Source organism: Antechinus flavipes, chromosome 3, assembly GCF_016432865.1.
Source record: "Antechinus flavipes isolate AdamAnt ecotype Samford, QLD, Australia chromosome 3, AdamAnt_v2, whole genome shotgun sequence".
Lineage (NCBI taxonomy): Eukaryota > Metazoa > Chordata > Mammalia > Dasyuromorphia > Dasyuridae > Antechinus > Antechinus flavipes.
The window spans coordinates 576,629,900-576,646,745 of NC_067400.1; the positions used below are offsets into that span (position 1 = coordinate 576,629,900).

General features: G+C 50.8%; 1 protein-coding gene across 1 annotated transcript; it reads right to left on the reverse strand.

Annotated features, from left to right (window-relative positions):
* Positions 1-3,725: 3,725 nt before the first annotated feature.
* On the reverse strand, positions 3,726-6,121 carry GPR3 (G protein-coupled receptor 3). Its single transcript, XM_051991375.1, has 2 exons — positions 5,953-6,121; positions 3,726-5,145 (listed from the first exon to the last, which is right to left on the reverse strand). The coding sequence occupies exon 2, from the start codon at positions 5,135-5,137 to the stop codon at positions 4,163-4,165; it is 975 nt and encodes a 324-aa protein (XP_051847335.1). The 5' UTR covers positions 5,138-5,145; positions 5,953-6,121; the 3' UTR covers positions 3,726-4,162.
* Between the last annotated feature and the right edge of the window lie 10,725 nt (positions 6,122-16,846).

The window sequence follows — 16,846 nt, forward strand, 5'->3', positions numbered from 1 at the left end:
CCAAGTTCATGGCTCTTTCTAGCCTGCCCTCTCCAGACTAATCCTGGCAACATCAGCTACTTAAAACTGTCTACCAACTGGTCACTTAAATGGAGAGACTTATCAGGAACTTCTACCAGGGGTTACCAAATGTTTCCCTCCCTGGGTCACAGGCTGACGTATTTATTTATTTAGTTTTAATTTATTTTATTATAGCTTTTTATTGACAAAACATATGCATGGATAATTTTTCAACATTGGCCCTTGCAAAACTTTCTGTTCCAAATTATCCCCTCCTTCCCCCCACTCCCTCCCCTAACTGGCAGGTAGTCCCACACATGTTAAATATGTTTAAGTATATGTTAAATCCAATATATGTATACATATCTATACAGTTATCTTGCTGCACAAGAAAAATCAGATCAAGAAGGAAAAAAACTGGGAAAGAAAACAAAATGTAAGCAAACAACAGAAAGAGTGAAAATGCTATGTTGTGTTCCACAGTCAGTCCCCACAGGCCTCTCTCTGGGTGCAGACGGCTCTCTTCATCACAAGGTCATTGGAACTGGCCTGAATCATCTCATTGTTGAAGAGAGCCGCGTCCATCAGAATTGATCATCATGTAATCTTGTTGTTGAAGTATATAATGATCTCCTGGTTCTGCTCATTTCACTCAACATCAGTTCATGTAAGTCTCTACAGGTCTCTCTGTATTCCTCCTGCTGGTCATTTCTTACAGAACAATAATATTCCATAACATTCATATACCACAATTTACCCAGCCATTCTCCAATTGATGGGCATCCATTCATTTTCCAGCTTCTAGCCACTACAAACAGGGCAGCCACAAACATTTTGGCACATACAGGTCCCTTTCCCTTCTTTAGTATCTCTTTGGGGTATAAGTCCAGTAGTAGCACTGCTGGATCAAAGGGTATGCACAGTTTGATAACTTTTTGGGCATAGTTCCAAATTGCTCTCCAGAATGTCTGGATGTGTTCACAATTCTACCAACAATGCATCAGTGTCCCTGTTTTCCCACATCCCCTCCAACATTCCGCATTGTCTTAATTCTCTGATCAATAATGATTTGGAGCATTTCTTCGTCTGAGAATTGTCTGTTCATATCCTTTGACCATTTATCAATTGGAGAATGGCTTGATTTCTTATAAATTAGAGTCAATTCTCTATATATTTTGGAAATGAGGCCTTTATCAGAACCTTTGACTATAAAAATGTTTTCCCAGTTTATTGCTTCCCTTCTAATCTCGTCTGCATTAGTTTTATTTGTTCAAAAATATAATCAAAATGATCTATTTTGTGATCAATAATGATCTCTAATTCTTTTGTCACAAATTCCTTCCTCCTCCACAGATCTAAGAGGTAAATTATCTTATATTCTTCTAATTTGTTTATAATTTCATTCTTTATGAATCATGAACCCATTTTGACCTTATCTTGGTATATAATATTAGGTGTGTGTCAATGACTAGTTTCTGCCACACTAGTTTCCAATTTTCCCAGCAGTTTTGTCAAATAGTGAATCCTTATCCCAAAAGCTGGGGTCTTCGGGTTCCCAACCTATTTATTTAAATTGGCCAGAGACCATATCACGCGGGCCACAAACTGGCCTTTGCCCCTGTTTACAAGCTCAGTCCAGGGCTTGCCACCCTCAATGAAGCAAAGTGGTTCAGTGGATGCTGGCACTAGCTCAGGGAAACCTGTGTTCAAGTCTGATCTCAGATATTTATTAGCTGCATGACCCTGGGCAAATCACTTAATCTCTGCCTCAATTTTCTCAACTGTAAAATAGGGATAATAATGGCACCTATCTTTTAGGGTTGTTGTGAGGATCAAATGAAATCTTTATAAAGCACTTAGCACAATGCCTAGTACATGTAGGCATTTAACACATTTTCTTTTCCTTCCTCCCTTCCTCTCTCTTCCTCCTACCTTCCTCCCTTCCTCTCTCTTCCTTCTTCCTTCCTCCCTTCCTTTCTCTTCCTTCTTCCTTCCTCCCTTCCTCTCTCTTCTTCCTTCCTTCCTCTCTCTTCCTTCTTCCTTCCTTTCTCTTCCTTCTTCCTTCCTCCCTTCCTTTCTCTTCTTCCTTCCTTCCTCCCTTCCTTTCTCTTCCTTCTTCCTTCCTCCCTTCCTCTCTCTTCTTCCTTCCTTCCTCTCTCTTCCTTCTTCCTTCCTTTCTCTTCCTTCTTCCTTCCTCCCTTCCTCTCCCTTCCTCCTTCCTTCCTCCCTGCTTTTCTTCCTTCCTGTCCTAGTGACATTGTTTTCATCAGAAATGATGTTGACTTGCCTACATTTAGTAAGTCTGCCAGGACTCCTGATCTAATATGACCATGGGGCCATGTTGCTCTGCTGCTCTCCCCCTGACCCCAGATTGAGCCCAAAGCCGGCCTGATTTCTCAGTTGTTAAAACTGATCTAGCCCTGAAGCATGAGGCAGACCGGGCCCCATGGAGACCAAGCCCTTATTCTGGCCCCTACAGAACCCGCCCCACCCCCAAAGCCAGGCTCAGGCTGGCCCCAACGACCACCTGGGAGCCATGGTCACAAGGAGCTCCTGGATGACCGGGCCCTGTGTTCCAACCCCTCCCAAAGCAGAGCTCTCCCGACCCGAGCCCCTGTGAGCCCCGGGTCCCAGCTGGGTGCACCAGCCAGCTGAGGGGCCAGAGCTCAGGCCCGTGACAGCCTCCAGAGAGCCGGGCCTTTCCTCCCTTCCCCGCAGCGGTCTGGTGTCGCGGGAGGTTCCGCGCAGGCTGTGGGCAGCGTTTGGGGAACAGCCCAGATGGGCAATGGAACTCAGCTGAAAATGATCTCAAGGATTAGGTGTCCTCCATTCCCTCCTGCAGCTGGCCCCGGCCAGCCCGAACCCGATGCCCTCGAGCTGTCTCTGGATCCCCATCCTTCGGTGCCCCCTCTCAGCCTTCCATCAATTCTGTCAATTCTCCCCCTTTCCCCCAAGGCAGATAGGCACAAACTCAAGCACTTCTTATCACAAAATTATTTTTTATTTCGAATCTGGGTCAGGAAAAAGTATAGGAGAGGGGGGAGGGGGGACTGTACCCAAGGTGAGGGGTTCCAAGGCGTGGGGTCCCATGGCCAACCTTCCCCTAGTGGCGGGCTCCCCCCCACAAGGCCATGACTGTGACCCTGCACGAGGGGTGGGGTGCCCAGTGGCCCATTGTGGATGTGGAAGAGAGAAGAAATTGGGGAGGGGGAAAGGAGAGGGAAAAAGATGCCCACTTCGACGCCATGGCACTGCAGGCTGCAGTTCCCGCTGGTGACCACCAGAGGACAGCACAGCTCTAAAGAAGGCTGGAGCCAAGGGAACTTGTCCAGAATTCTCCATTCCTTGGAAAGATGGCTTAAAAAAATAAACCCCTAGAAGCTGGTGTGTTCCCTCCGCCCCTGAAGACCCCTAGGGGTTGAGGGTGAGAGGTCAGGGGTGAAGAGTGGAGGCCAGGGGCTCTAGTGTCTCTTATCACTTTGTTTTAAAAAATCAAAACTAACAAAATAAATGGTTTCTCTCCCTCCCCCCTCCCCCCTTCCAAAGAACAAAGGTATGTGGGTGACAGGGATTGGTTTGCAAGGTCAAGGTCCCTTCCCTCTACCCCTCCCCCCAATAAATAGATCCACCAACACAAATAAATAAATAAATAAATAAATATTTAGATAAATAAATAAATAGGGTCTTTGTATGTGTATATACATAAATCTCTCTTCTCTTTCTCATTCTCTGTCTCTCTCTGTCTTTGTCTCTTTCTCTCCAGGTGGCCCAGTGGCCCAGGGTTTCCAGGTCCGTCACACACAAAACTTACTGGCTTTTTAGCAAAGACACAGGAAACGGGATGGGGAGAAGGGCAGACCCCTCACACACAAAACTCACTGGCTTTTTAGCAAAGACACAGGAAACGGGGTGGGGGGAGGGACAGACCCTCCAAGACACAGCATTTCCAAAGCTCCCCTGGCTGGAGCCTGGGGGATCTGGGCAGGGATGGGACTGGAAGAGAAGGAACCCTTCCCAATCAGAGAAAGCGTTCCAAAGCAGCAGAACCCTGTGCCTGGGGAGGGGGCAAGAGGGGAGACTGAGGCTGACAGAGCTGTCAGAGACACATCCTTCTGAAGGTGCAGAACAGAAGGGGGCAGGAGGGAAGGAGGAAGGGGCCCAACTAGACGTCGCTGGGGGAGCGGGAGCGGAAGGGGGACTTGGAGGAGGAGCAGCAGCAGCAGACAGCCCACAAGACTTTCTGGATGTCGTGATTTCGGAAGGCATAGATGATGGGGTTGAAGAGAGAGTTGGAGGTGGCCGGGAGCAAGGTGAGATAGGTGTAGAGCAGGGGTGAGTGGGAGTCACCCAACAGGCAGTAGACGGCAAAGGGGAGCCAGCAGGCGGCGAAGGCCCCCAGCACCACGGCCAGGGTGGCGATGCCTTTGCGGGTGGCCACGTAGTGGGAGGCGGGCAGCAGGTGCCGCTGGAGGGCGATCTGCTGGGCATGGCGGCAGACGATCCGGCAGATCTGGGCGTACAGCTGCAGCATCACGCCGAACACCATGAAGAAGACCACGGCCAGGACCACCAGGTGGTTCTTGGTCAGGGGGCTGACGACGCCGCAGGAGGCCGGCTCGCCCAGGCAGTTCCAGGCCAGCACGGGGAGGAGGCCCAGGCCCAGGGCGCCCCCCCACACCAGCACCAGCATGGCGTAGGTTCTGGTCACCGTGGTCTCGGAGTAGTAGGTGAGCGCGTTGTAGAGGGACAGGTAGCGGTCCACGGTGATGGCCAGCAGGCTGTAGATGCTGGCCGTGAAGGCGGTGACCAGAACCCCCACCAGGACCAGGCTCAGGACGGGGGAGCCAATGCAATACTTGGAGGCAAAGTGCAGGATGAGCCCGAGGCCGGCCAGCAGGTCTGCAGAGGCCAGACTGCCGATGAGCAGGAACATGGGAGCCCGGAAGGCCGGCGTGCCCACGATGATGGCCACGACCACCGCGTTCTCGCAGAACACCAGGGTCCCCGAGATACACAGCGCCACGTCCCAAGCTGTGGGGAGGGGCAGAGGGGAGGCTGGGCTGGGGTCCCGGGGGGACTCCCCACCGCTCTCATTCCCGGACGCCAGCCAGTCCAGGGGGCCTCCTACCCCCTGCATGGTGGTACCTGCCGGAAGAAAAGAGTGGGTGAGCATCCCGTAGGTCCCAGCTTTCAAAGGGCTGGGCTTAACACTACCTTCTGACACCGGGGATGCTGTGTGGGGGAGGGGGAGGGAAAGGACGCGGAAGTGTCCACATCTTCCCGGACCCTTAGGGACCGGGTCATCCCTTCCCTTTACTTCCCTTAGGGATAACTGAGTGCCCCTGGCTGAGGTTCCCCACAAGTTGCTCTCCCCTCAGGTGAATCCCTTACAAAACTGGGTCTAGCCACCCCCCCAGCCTATTCAAGGAAGAGAAAGGGGGGGGGAGTTCCCTGCCGCTCAGATATCTTAAAGGAACTGAGATGCTTGGGGCAGTCTAAGGAGAAGTTAAGGAGGGGGCGTCCCCTCCCCCGACTCCCTCACAGCCCCCCCTCCCGGAGCTGGGGCTGAAGATGCTAAGGACCAGGCTATTCTCCTTCCACTGGGACACCTGTGTTTCTAGGCCAGGCACCCTCATGCCCTGGTCCCCGGCCCCGACCTCCGCGTCCCCGAACCAGACACCCCCTTCCCTGCCACCCACGAGCCCTCCCCTAGGAGCGAGCCTCCCGCCCACCACTCGGGATGCCTGGAGGGGCGTCCGCATCTTCCCCGGCCGGACACCTGGCTCCTGCCCCCGAGCCCGCGCAGGTCAGCCTGGGTCGTGCAGGGACCCCCTCCCGCCCCCTTTGCCGCCAGGACACCCAAGCCTCTGGCTCGCCCAGGCCGGGGCACCCAGGCTCCTGCAGCGCTAGCATCCCGGACGCCGGGCTCCCGGAGACGGGGCCGTCACTCACCAGTCCCGGGGTCCTGGGGCTGCGGCTGGAGCCGGGGCTAGGCCGAGGCTGCGGTCCCCGGCCGGGGACGTCCAGGGCAGCAGCAGCGGAGACTAGGGGTCCCAGCCGCCGCGGGGCCGCCGTGCTCTATGCCTGGGTCACCGAAGCCCCCGCCTAGCGGAGCGGCGTGACTCACCCGCGCCGAGCCCCGCCCTGAGCCGCCTGCTCTCTGACGTCAGCGGCCCGGCCCGGCCAATGGGCTTCGCGGGAAGCAGCGCAGCGCGCGCCGCGCGGCATGATAATGAGGCCTCGCGCTGGCGGCTCCCCATTCATAAAAAGCGCCCGGCCCCGCCCCCTCCCGCTCCGTCCTTGAGGCAGCGCCCTCTGCGGGCCGGGCCCTGGCGGGCGGGGCTGGGGGGGATTTTAGCGGGGGGGCGGAGAGGACGCGCGCGCGTAGGCGGGACCGTGACGGGGATGGGGATGATGCAGGTGAAGCAGGGAGAGGGAGGGGGCGCGAGCGGGTGACAGCGACGGTGGCGGGCACCGGGTGACGCTGCTGGGTGACGCTGATGCGGGCTCTGGGTGACGGGGATGGGAATTGTGAGAGGCAGAGGGGCAGGGGCACGGAATGGGGGGTGTCTGCTCTGGAAGGGTCTAGAACGGGCTCTGGGAGAGAGTCCGAGCTGGAGGTGACCTTAGAGCAGAGAAGGTCAAACCTGGGAGGGACTAAGGGCTGGGAGGGCCCTACAACCCAATGTCAAAAGGGGAGGGTCCTGAGAACCCCGAATGTCAGGGAGGGGGCGCTGAGAACCCCGAATGTCAGGGAGGGGGCGCTGAGAACCCCGAAAGTCAGGGAGGGGGCGCTGAGAACCCCGAATGTCAGGGAGGGGGCGCTGAGAACCCCGAATGTCAGGGAGGGGGCGCTGAGAACCCCGAGTGTCAGGGAGGGGGATAACCCCGAATGTCAGGGAGGGGGCGCTGAGAACCCCGAGTGTCAGGGAGGGGGGCACAGAGAACCCCGAATGTCAGGGAGGGGGCGCTGAGAACCCCGAATGTCAGGGAGGGGGATAACCCCGAATGTCAGGGAGGGGGCGCTGAGAACCCCAAATGTCAGGGAGGGGGCGCTGAGGACCCAGAATGTCAGGGAGGGGGATAACCCCGAATGTCAGGGAGGGGGCACTGAGGACCTAGAATGTCAGGGAGGGGGCGCTGAGAACCCCGAATGTCAGGGAGAGGGCCTGGAGAACCCCAAATGTCAGGGAGGGGGCGCTGAGAACCCCAAATGTCAGGGAGGGGGCACAGAGAACCCCGAATGTCAGGGAGGGGGCACAGAGAACCCTGAATGTCAGGGAGGGGGATAACCCCGAATGTCAAGGAGGGGGCGCTGAGAACCCCAAATGTCAGGGAGGGGGCGCTGAGGACCCAGAATGTCAGGGAGGGGGCGCTGAGAACCCCGAATGTCAGGGAGGGGCGCTGAGAACCCTGAATGTCAGGGAGGGGGCGCTGAGAACCCTGAAAGTCAGGGAGGGGGCGCTGAGGACCCAGAATGTCAGGGAGGGGGATAACCCCGAATGTCAGGGAGGGGGCGCTGAGGACCTAGAATGTCAGGGGGGGGCGCTGAGAACCCCGAATGTCAGGGAGAGGGCCTGGAGAACCCCAAATGTCAGGGAGGGGGCGCTGAGAACCCCAAATGTCAGGGAGGGGGCACAGAGAACCCCGAATGTCAGGGAGGGGGCGCTGAGAACCCCGAATGTCAGGGAGGGGGTGCTGAGAACCCCGAATGTCAGGGAGGGGGCCTGGAGAACCAGGGAGGGGGCGCTGAGAACCCCAAATGTCAGGGAGGGGGCGCTGAGAACCCCGAATGTCAGGGAGGGGGCACTGAGAACCCCGAATGTCAGGGAGGGGGCCTGGAGAACCCCGAATGTCAGGGAGGGGGTGCTGAGAACCCCGAATGTCAGGGAGGGGGCCTGGAGAACCAGGGAGGGGGCGCTGAGAACCCCAAATGTCAGGGAGGGGGCGCTGAGAACCCCGAATGTCAGGGAGGGGGCACTGAGAACCCCGAATGTCAGGGAGGGGGCCTGGAGAACCCCGAATGTCAGGGAGGGGGCACTGAGAACCCCGAATGTCAGGGAGGGGGACCTGGAGAACCCCGAATGTCAGGGAGGGGGACCTGGAGAACCCCAAATGTCAGGGAGGGGGCACTGAGAACCCAGAATGTCAAGGGGGAGGGCCTTTAGAACTTAGAGCTGGAAGTGACCTCACAATCCAATGTCAAAGAGGGGAGGGCCCTTAGAACCCTGAATGTCAGGGAGGGGGACGCAGAGAATCCCAAATGTCAGGGAGGGAGGGAGGCCTTAGAACTAGATTGGTCTGAGCTGGAAGTGACTCACAATCCAATGTTAAAGAGAGGAGGGGCCTTAGAACTCTAAATGTCAAGGAGGAGAGGGCCTTTAGAAAAGAGAATATCAAGGAGGGGAGAAGTTTTAGAACAAGAAAGTAGGAACTGGAAGTGACCTTAGAATACAGTGTCAAAGATGGAAGGGACCTTAGAACCCAGAACGTCAAGGAAGAGAACAGCCTTAGAACACAGAGAATGTCAAGGAGGGGAGGGCCCTTATGGGGAAAAAACAATTCAGAGCTGGGAAGAACTTTATAAGGCGAAATGTCAGAGCTGGAAGTGATCTTAGAACTGAGAATGTTAGACGATGTCAGAGCTGAGAGAACCTTAGAACATAAAATGTTAAAAACATAGATGGTCAGAGGCGGAAGAACATAGAATGCCATCTGTTTCCACCCTCTTATTTTGCAAAAGAATGAACATGACCGGGAGGAAGGACTAGATTGGCAGAACTAGAATCTAGGTCTCCCAAGCTCAAGCCATGATTTTATGAGATGATAGCATTAGGATGGTGGTAAAGGGAAGGAGAAATAAGAAATGGGAAGATTCATAGAGCAGTCTCTGTCCTGGATTGGACCAGCAGAGTTGGGCTCACCAATCTTGGTAATTATTGACCATAATTGACTGTAGAATGAATCTCATGGGTCACTCATCCAGTCCTCTCATTTTTTTTCAGATGAAGGAAAAGAAATAGTAATAATAATTGACATTTACAATGGGCCTTAAGATTCACCATCCATTTCCCACACGTTCTCTTGTTTCCTAGAACATCCTTGAGAGAGAAGTAGAACAGGTCTAATTTCCCCATTTTACAGAAGAGAAGTCTGAATCTCAGAGAAGGGAAGCAGCTTACCCGAAGTCACTGAGTTAGTAAGTGAAAAATTCAGGTCCTGAAACACATATATAGGGAGTGTTAGGAGGTCAGTGGGGACATAATGGAAAACCTGGTTTTGAATCTTGACTATTCCTCACTAACCCTCATGGGACTCAGTTTCCTTTTCTATAAAATGGGAAGGATTAGATTAGGATTACTGATCTAGAGATAAGAAAGGACTTTATAGGTCATCTTGTCCAACCCCCTCATTTTACAAAACTTTAGTAAAGGAAAAAAATTAGCATTTATATGTGTATCAGACATTATACTAAGCACTTTACAAATATCTCATTTGATTCTTGAGACATCCCCAAGAGGTGGGTAGTGGGGTTGTTTTTGTTTTGTTTTGTTTTTTGGGTGTTTGGGTTTTTTTGCTTTTGAGGAAACTGAGGCAGACTGGAGGTTAAGTGACTTGCCCAGGGAAACATAGCTATTAAGTGTCTGAGATCATATTAGAACTCAGGTTTCCTGACTCCAGGCCCAGAAATCTAAGCACCAGAGATAGTCACAGTGGGGAGGGATACGGTCAGACCCATGCTGACATCATTTTCAGCTCCAAATTTTATAACCCTGTGGCTTAGACTGCTCAGCTTTGCTTGGTTCCCAAAGTGGAGGATGCTACGTCAATGAGGGTTGATGGGCCATGGTGCCAGTCACAGGGTGACAATCTGATCAATAAAGGTGACACAGTGATGGCAGTGGTGATGACAGGAAAGGTGACCAGGCAGCTGTCCTCCCTGCTCCTCTTCCTTACCTCAGCCTCTCCAATACCTAGTTTCTTCAGAGCAATAACCCCAAGACCCCCTTCTACACAAGGCTCTCCCTGACCCCACCAGGTGCTTGTGAGATTGGGGGGGTCACTATGGAATAAGGCCCCCTTCTACACAAAGCCCTCCCTGACCCCACCAGGTCTTTGTGAGATGGGGGGTCACTATGGATTAAGGCCCCCTTCTGCACAAAGCCCTCTCTAACCCCACCAAGTGCTTGTGAGATTGGGGGGGTCACTATGGATTAAGGCCCCCTTCTACACAAAGCCCTCTCTAACCCCACCAAGTGCTTGTGAGATTGGGGGGGTCACTATGGATTAGGGTCACTATGGATTAAGGCCCCCTTCTACACAAAGCCCTCCCTGACCCCAGCAGTGCTTGTGAGATTGGGGGGTCACTATGGATTAAGGCCCCCTTCTGCACAAAGCCCTCTCTAACCCCATCGGTACTTGTGAGGTGGGGGGTCACTATGGATTAAGGCCAAGCCTACAGTCAGGAAGACAAGGATTCAAGTCTTCCAAATGACACTTACTACCTATGACCCTTACCAAGCCACTCTAATCCCTCTGAACCTCGGTTTCCTCATCTGTAGATATGACCTCGGAAGCCCCCCTAGCTCCAAGTCCTGAGGTTTCTTTCCATTTCCCCATCTCCGGACTGGTTTCGTGCCCCCACTTAGGATGTGGTTTCTTGGAGGACTGGGTCTGTTCTGATTTGACTCTCCAGGGCCTTGTACAGGACCCAGTGTCTGGCGGAGATCTGGACCCAGTCCTTGCCTCCCGCAGGTCCCAGAGCCCTCTTCAGCTGCTTGCAGAGCTGAGGCAAACCAGCTGAGGAGGAGGCGGGAATGGCAGTGGCAGTAACCCCCCAGGAACTTCTGGGATGCTGTTATGCATCAGGCATTCTGACGCGGCCTGGGGGAGGGGGAGCCACGGAGCTGAGAGATGCTGCTGGTGACATCACCCCCCTTGGCACCTGGACATCGGAGAGTCTTGGAAGAGTTCCGGCCCTTCTTCCCTGTCTCCCTTCCTCCTCTTGGCCCCTGGTCTGGGCAGGATTTCAGGGACTCAATTATTCATGGTCTTGGAAAGCCAGCGTTGTTGGGGAGAGGGAGGGAAAGGCCACTTCCCCGAAGGAGCTAGCGATGGGAAAAGGGAGGATACGGGGGACGGAGCCGAGAGGAGCGTGAGAACGGGGAATCCTGATTCTCTCTGGCCGGAGCCGGGGCTCTGCAGTTACTCCTTTTGACATGTCTGTGTGCAAGGGCGGGGCTGGATGGGCCCACAAGGATCCTCGCTGGCCTTCCTAGCATTACAACTGATGGTCTCCTTTCCAACGGTGGTCTCCCCCCACTCCTCTCCCAACACACGGCTTCCCAGCTGCTCCAGACGTGGCCAAGCCCTTCCCAGACTCAGTCCTGACCTTAGTCTCCAGGGAGAGGACCCCGGAGGAGAGAAAACAGGCCCCCTTGGTCCTGGGCCACCAGCTAGCTCCCTTTCCCACCAGTGAGCACCATAGCTTCAGACCAGCACCCACTGGGTGCTGGGGAGGACAGAAAAGGAGATGGGGGGTGGGGGGCAATGGGGCAGGCAGGACTCAGAACAACTACAATGTCTGTGCTCCTCACAACAACCTCGTGATGTAGGTTCTATTATTATCCCCGTTTGATGTGTGGGGAAACTGAGGCTCAGAGAGATTAAAATGGGAGCTAAGTATTTGAATGACCCATTAATGATAAATGTTATGTCCTAACTATGTGCAAGGCATTTTATCTTTTTATCACGAAGAATCAGATGAGTGAACAACACCACAAATGGGGCTGGGGGCAGAATGCAGTAGCCATGACAGCATGGTTTGGCAATGGCCAGGGAGTGGTCTGGACGCCTGTTTTCCACTAAGATAAGGGAAATCTCACAGCATCCCAGGGGGCAGAGTTCAAGATCAGCCAAAGAGAGCAGGGTCAGGCAGCATCTTCTGGAAAAGCCTCAAGTGTCTGCAAAGGGCTCGAAACCCACCTTCCAGATTCCAGATCCAGAACTCTCTGCACTACACCCCAGAGTTCGGGATGCGGATTCAAGAGGGGCTTATGTGTTTTCATATGTCCTCTGCTGGTCTCCTGCCGGCTACAGTGATTCACCATTTCAGTGCCTAAGGTTTGCCAAGATTTCCTTCGTGAGAGCCCTGTGAGGCAGGCCGTGGCATGGGATGCCAGCCTGCATCTCTGTGGGGACCCAAGGGCCCTCAGAAGTTCTCCCACTGAGGGAAACGGGGAGAAGAAAAATGTGAGATGTGCCGAGAGGAGATTTTCCTGATTTCTTGCAGAATCCAGAGGCAGGGTAAGGGGGACCACCTAGAGAAGACCCTCACAGAAGAGCAGAAGTCACACCATGGGAGAGTGATGTGTCTGTGAACATAGAGATGGCCTTGGGTCCCTTCCTCTCTGCCTGCCTCCAGGGGAATGGAAAATGTACAGTCACTACTATTAGAGAGTCCAGGGAATTAAGATTTCATGGCCAAGATGGCCCTAAATGGCTGAGACCCGAGATTCTGTCTGCTAGTGAACAAGGTCACAAGAGGAAGAGTGAGACCTTGGAAGATCTCTGTCCTAATGCCGGGCTAGACTTCTTTCTTCACCAAGCTACTCCCCACAGCCTCGGCCTGACCGATGTGGGTGGGGGCAAGGAAGGGAAGAAGCTAGAGCAGAGAGATAGCACCAGAACAGCAGAAACTGGCGGTTACTGAAACCCCCCCGACCGGTAAGGTGAAGGAAAAGATAGCTCTTTCCCTGGTAGTGTTTCTCCTGCTTCCCCTTGCTCACAGTCTTTGATCCTGAGAGAGTCTTCAACACACAGCCTCTTATTTCTGTAACAGAGACAGACATTGGGGCCCTCCTGCACCCCATCTCACCCCCAGCCTTAAGCTCTAGGAGGATGAGCAGGAGGAGGTTTAGGAGATGGTTGGAGGCAAATGCTTACTTTTTTTTTTTTTGGCCATATTCAATACATGTTGAATACCTGTATCCTGTCTATTAAAAGAGGTGATCAACTGAGAGAAGAGTGGGTAAGGATAGTATATTTGCACGTGGATTATAGATTTCATATTTTTGTTATTTGGAGCAATATTCTAAATCATCCCTTAGCTTAAATTATGAAGCCAAGAGGCAAAAGCCAGTAAGTTGTAGTTAATTATTTGAATGATGAATGAATGAATGGATGAATGATAAATATTAAGCATCCATGTTCCAGGCACTGTGTCTAAGGACTGAGAACACAAATATAAGCCAATTCTGGTCCTCCTTAGAAAATTAACATTCTAGTGGTGGCAGTGTTTGGGGTAGTGGAGGGTGGGAGGAATTACTAGAGGAGCAGGGGAGACTTGAGAAGGAATTAGTCCAGGCCGGCATTTCTCAAACTATTTAGTCTGGAGACTCCTTTAAACTCTTAGAAATTATTGAGGAGGGCAGCTAGGGGCACCTTGGTACATTAGCACGCTGGGTCTAGAGTCAGTAAGACTTCTTCCTAAGTTCAAATCCAGCCTCAGACACTATTTGTGTGACCTTGGACAAGTCACTTAACCCTTTTGCCTCAGTTTCCTCATCTGTGAAATGAATTGAAGAAGGAAACAACAAAATTACTCCAGTATCTTTGCCAGAAAACCCCAAATTGGGCTACCGAGAGTCAGACATAACTGAAATGATGCAACAATTCCCAAGGGATTTTGTTTATGTGGACTATTATCTATTTATATAAACTGTATTGGAAATCTAAATGTCTTAGTATTTTATAAAAACAATTTTGACTTCATGGCCCCTCTTCACGGACTCCAGGGGTCCCTAGACCACACTTTAAGAACTACTGGCAATTGTATATTGTATCCTCTGATGGTTAGAGGGGAAATTTCATCCTTTTGTAAGGTTGTAACATGAGGCCTCTGGCTGGTGGTTTATGGAAGTCATCACTAGGTAGTTAATTCAAATATTAGACTTTTTTCCAAAGATATAGTTAATATAGTTATATCTTGACCTTCTATAGACTTATAGAAGCTAACTTGATGATTTGAACTTCCTATCATACTGCCTCTACTGAAATGACCCCGAAGGGTCAGTCCAAGGGGTAGTCAAGGGGTATATATAATGTGTTATTTGTAGTCCTCAGGTGTCAAATTTTATCCCCATTGTTCATACAATAAAACAGACTCAGACAGGATGACTCATTTGTGTTCACAGAAGCAGAAATTGAACTCAGGGTCTAATGACTTCAATCTGACATTTTGTGCATTACAAGATACCATACCCTCATTTAGCCTCCCCCTTTCCCATCTAAAGCACTATCAGTCTTCCCCCCAAACCCAGAAGAGAAACATGGAGGGCCCCAACCTGGGCTTCTGGAGTGGACCCACCTTCCAGGGAGCTGGATATTGTGAAGTCTTGGGCCTCAAGGCATTCTGTCTCCATTTCCTTTTCTGGCCTGGCAGCTCAAGAGCAGAAAAAGAGAAGGGAGGGAGGGAGGAAGGGAGATGAAAGACAGAGAAAGAGAGAGAAGCGGGGAGGGAAGAAGGGAGGTAGGGAAAAAGAGAGAGACAGGGACAGATATGGAGAGATAAAAAGAGACATAGGTGGGGAGGGAAGAAGGAAGGTAGGGGTTGAAGGGAAAGAAAGAAAGCAAGAAAGAAAGAAGTAAAGGAAGGATGGAGGGAAGAAGGAAGGGAAGGAGGGAGGAAGGAAGGAAGGAAGAGGGAAGGAAGGAGGGGGGAGAGAAAGAAAGAAGGGAAGGAGGAAAGGAGGGGAAGGGAGGGAGGGAGGAAGGAAAAGGAAAGAGAGAAAGAGGAAGAAATAATGGAGGGAGGGAAGAAGAAAAACAAATGAATTTGGTTTTAAACATGGATTCATAGGATTCCTAAGCTTTGGTTTCCTTGTATATTAAGTGAGGCTTCAGAGTTGGGGTCTGAGCCTGGCCAGGGAGTCACATTGGACTTTAAGTTCAAGTCTGGTCAAGATAAAACCTTAGGGTTTAGCAGACTCTCCAGCCTGAGCTCACCCTGAGCTGCTCCAGGGCGGAGGTGTCACCTCCACTATGGACAGCAGCCACTGAGCTTCCAGGCTAAACAGGACGCTGAATCCTGGCTTGGACAAAGAGTTCCTAAAAGCTCTCTTTATGCCAGAGAAATGGGAGAAGGGATACATTCTCCTCCCACTGTGTCCTCGGGCTCTTGGAGCCAAAGGGAGAGAAAAGAATGGAAGGAAACAAAAAATCTGGGTTCAAATCCCCACTCTTAATTAGCAGTTGAGTCATTTTAGGCAAATCACTTTTACCTTTCTAGTCCTGTTTTTATTTGTAAGATGAGGGGGCTGAACAAGATGATTTTTTCTCTTTTTTTTATTATGGCTTTTTATTTACAAGATATATGCATGGGTAATTTTTCAGCATTGACAGTTCCAACTTTTTCCCTCCTTCCCTCCATCCCCTCCCCTAGATGGCAGGTAGTCCCATACATGTTAAATATGTTAAAGAATAAATTAAATACAATATATGTATACATGTCCATACAGTTATTTTGCTGTACAAAAAGAATTGGACTTTGAAATAACGTATAATTAACCTGTGAAGGAAATAAAAAATGCAGGTGGACAAAAATAGAGGGATTGGGAATTCTATGTAGTAGTTCACACTCATTTCCCAGAGTTCTTTCACTGGGTGTAGCTGGTTCAATTCATTACTGCTCCATTGGAACTGATTTGGTTCATCTCATTGTTGGAGATGGCCACGTCCATCAGAATTGATCATTGTACAGTCTTGTTGCCGTGTACAATAATTTCCTGGTTCTGCTCATTTCACTCAGCATCAGTTCACGTAAGTCTCTCCAGGCCTCTCTGAAATCATCCTATTGGTCATTTCTTACAGAACAATAATGTTCCATAGCATTCATACATCATAACTTATTCAGCCATTCGCCAACTGATGGACTTCCTCTCAGGTTCCAGTTTTTTGCCATTACAAACAGGGCTGCCACAAACATTTTTGCACATGTGTGTTCCTTTCCCTCCTTTAAGATCTCTTTGGGATATAAGCCCGGTAGTAACACTGTTGGGTCAAAGGGTTTGCACAGTTTGATAACTTTTTGAGCATAGTTCCAAATTGCTCTCTAGAATGGCTGGATGTGTTCACAATTCCACCAACAATGTATCAGTGTCCCTGTTTTCCCACATCCCCTCCAACATTCCGCATTGTCTTTCCCTGTCATTCTAGCCAGTCTGACAGGTGTGTAGTGGTATCTCAGAGTTGTCTTAATTTGCATTTCTCTGATTAATAATGACTTGGAGCATCTTTTCATATGGCTAGAAATAGTTTCAATTTCTTCATCTGAGAACTATCTGTCCATATCCTTGACCATTTATCAGCTGGAGAATGGCTTGATTTCTTAGAAATTAGAGTCAATTCTCTATATATTTTAAAAATGAGGCCTTTATCAGAACCTTTGACTGTAAAAATGTTTTCCCAGTTTATTATTGCTTCCCTTCTAATCGTGTCTGCATTAGTTTTGTTTGTACAAAAACTTTTCAATTTGATATAATCAAAATTTTCTATTTTGTAATCAATAATGATCTCTAGTTCTTCTTTGGTTATAAATTCCTTCCTCTTCCAGGTCTGAGAGGTAAACTATTCTATTGAACAAGATGATTTTTAAGGTAATTTCCATTTGTACCTAAGGGAGACCTTAGTGGTCACCTGGGCCAGCCCCCTCATTTAATTTACAAAGAAACTAAAGCCCAGGAATCCTATGAATCCATGTTTGAAACCAAATTTTTCTCTCTCTTTGCTTTTTCTCTCCCTTTATTTTTCTTTCCCTCTCTCTGTGTGTCAAATATGCAAAGATCAG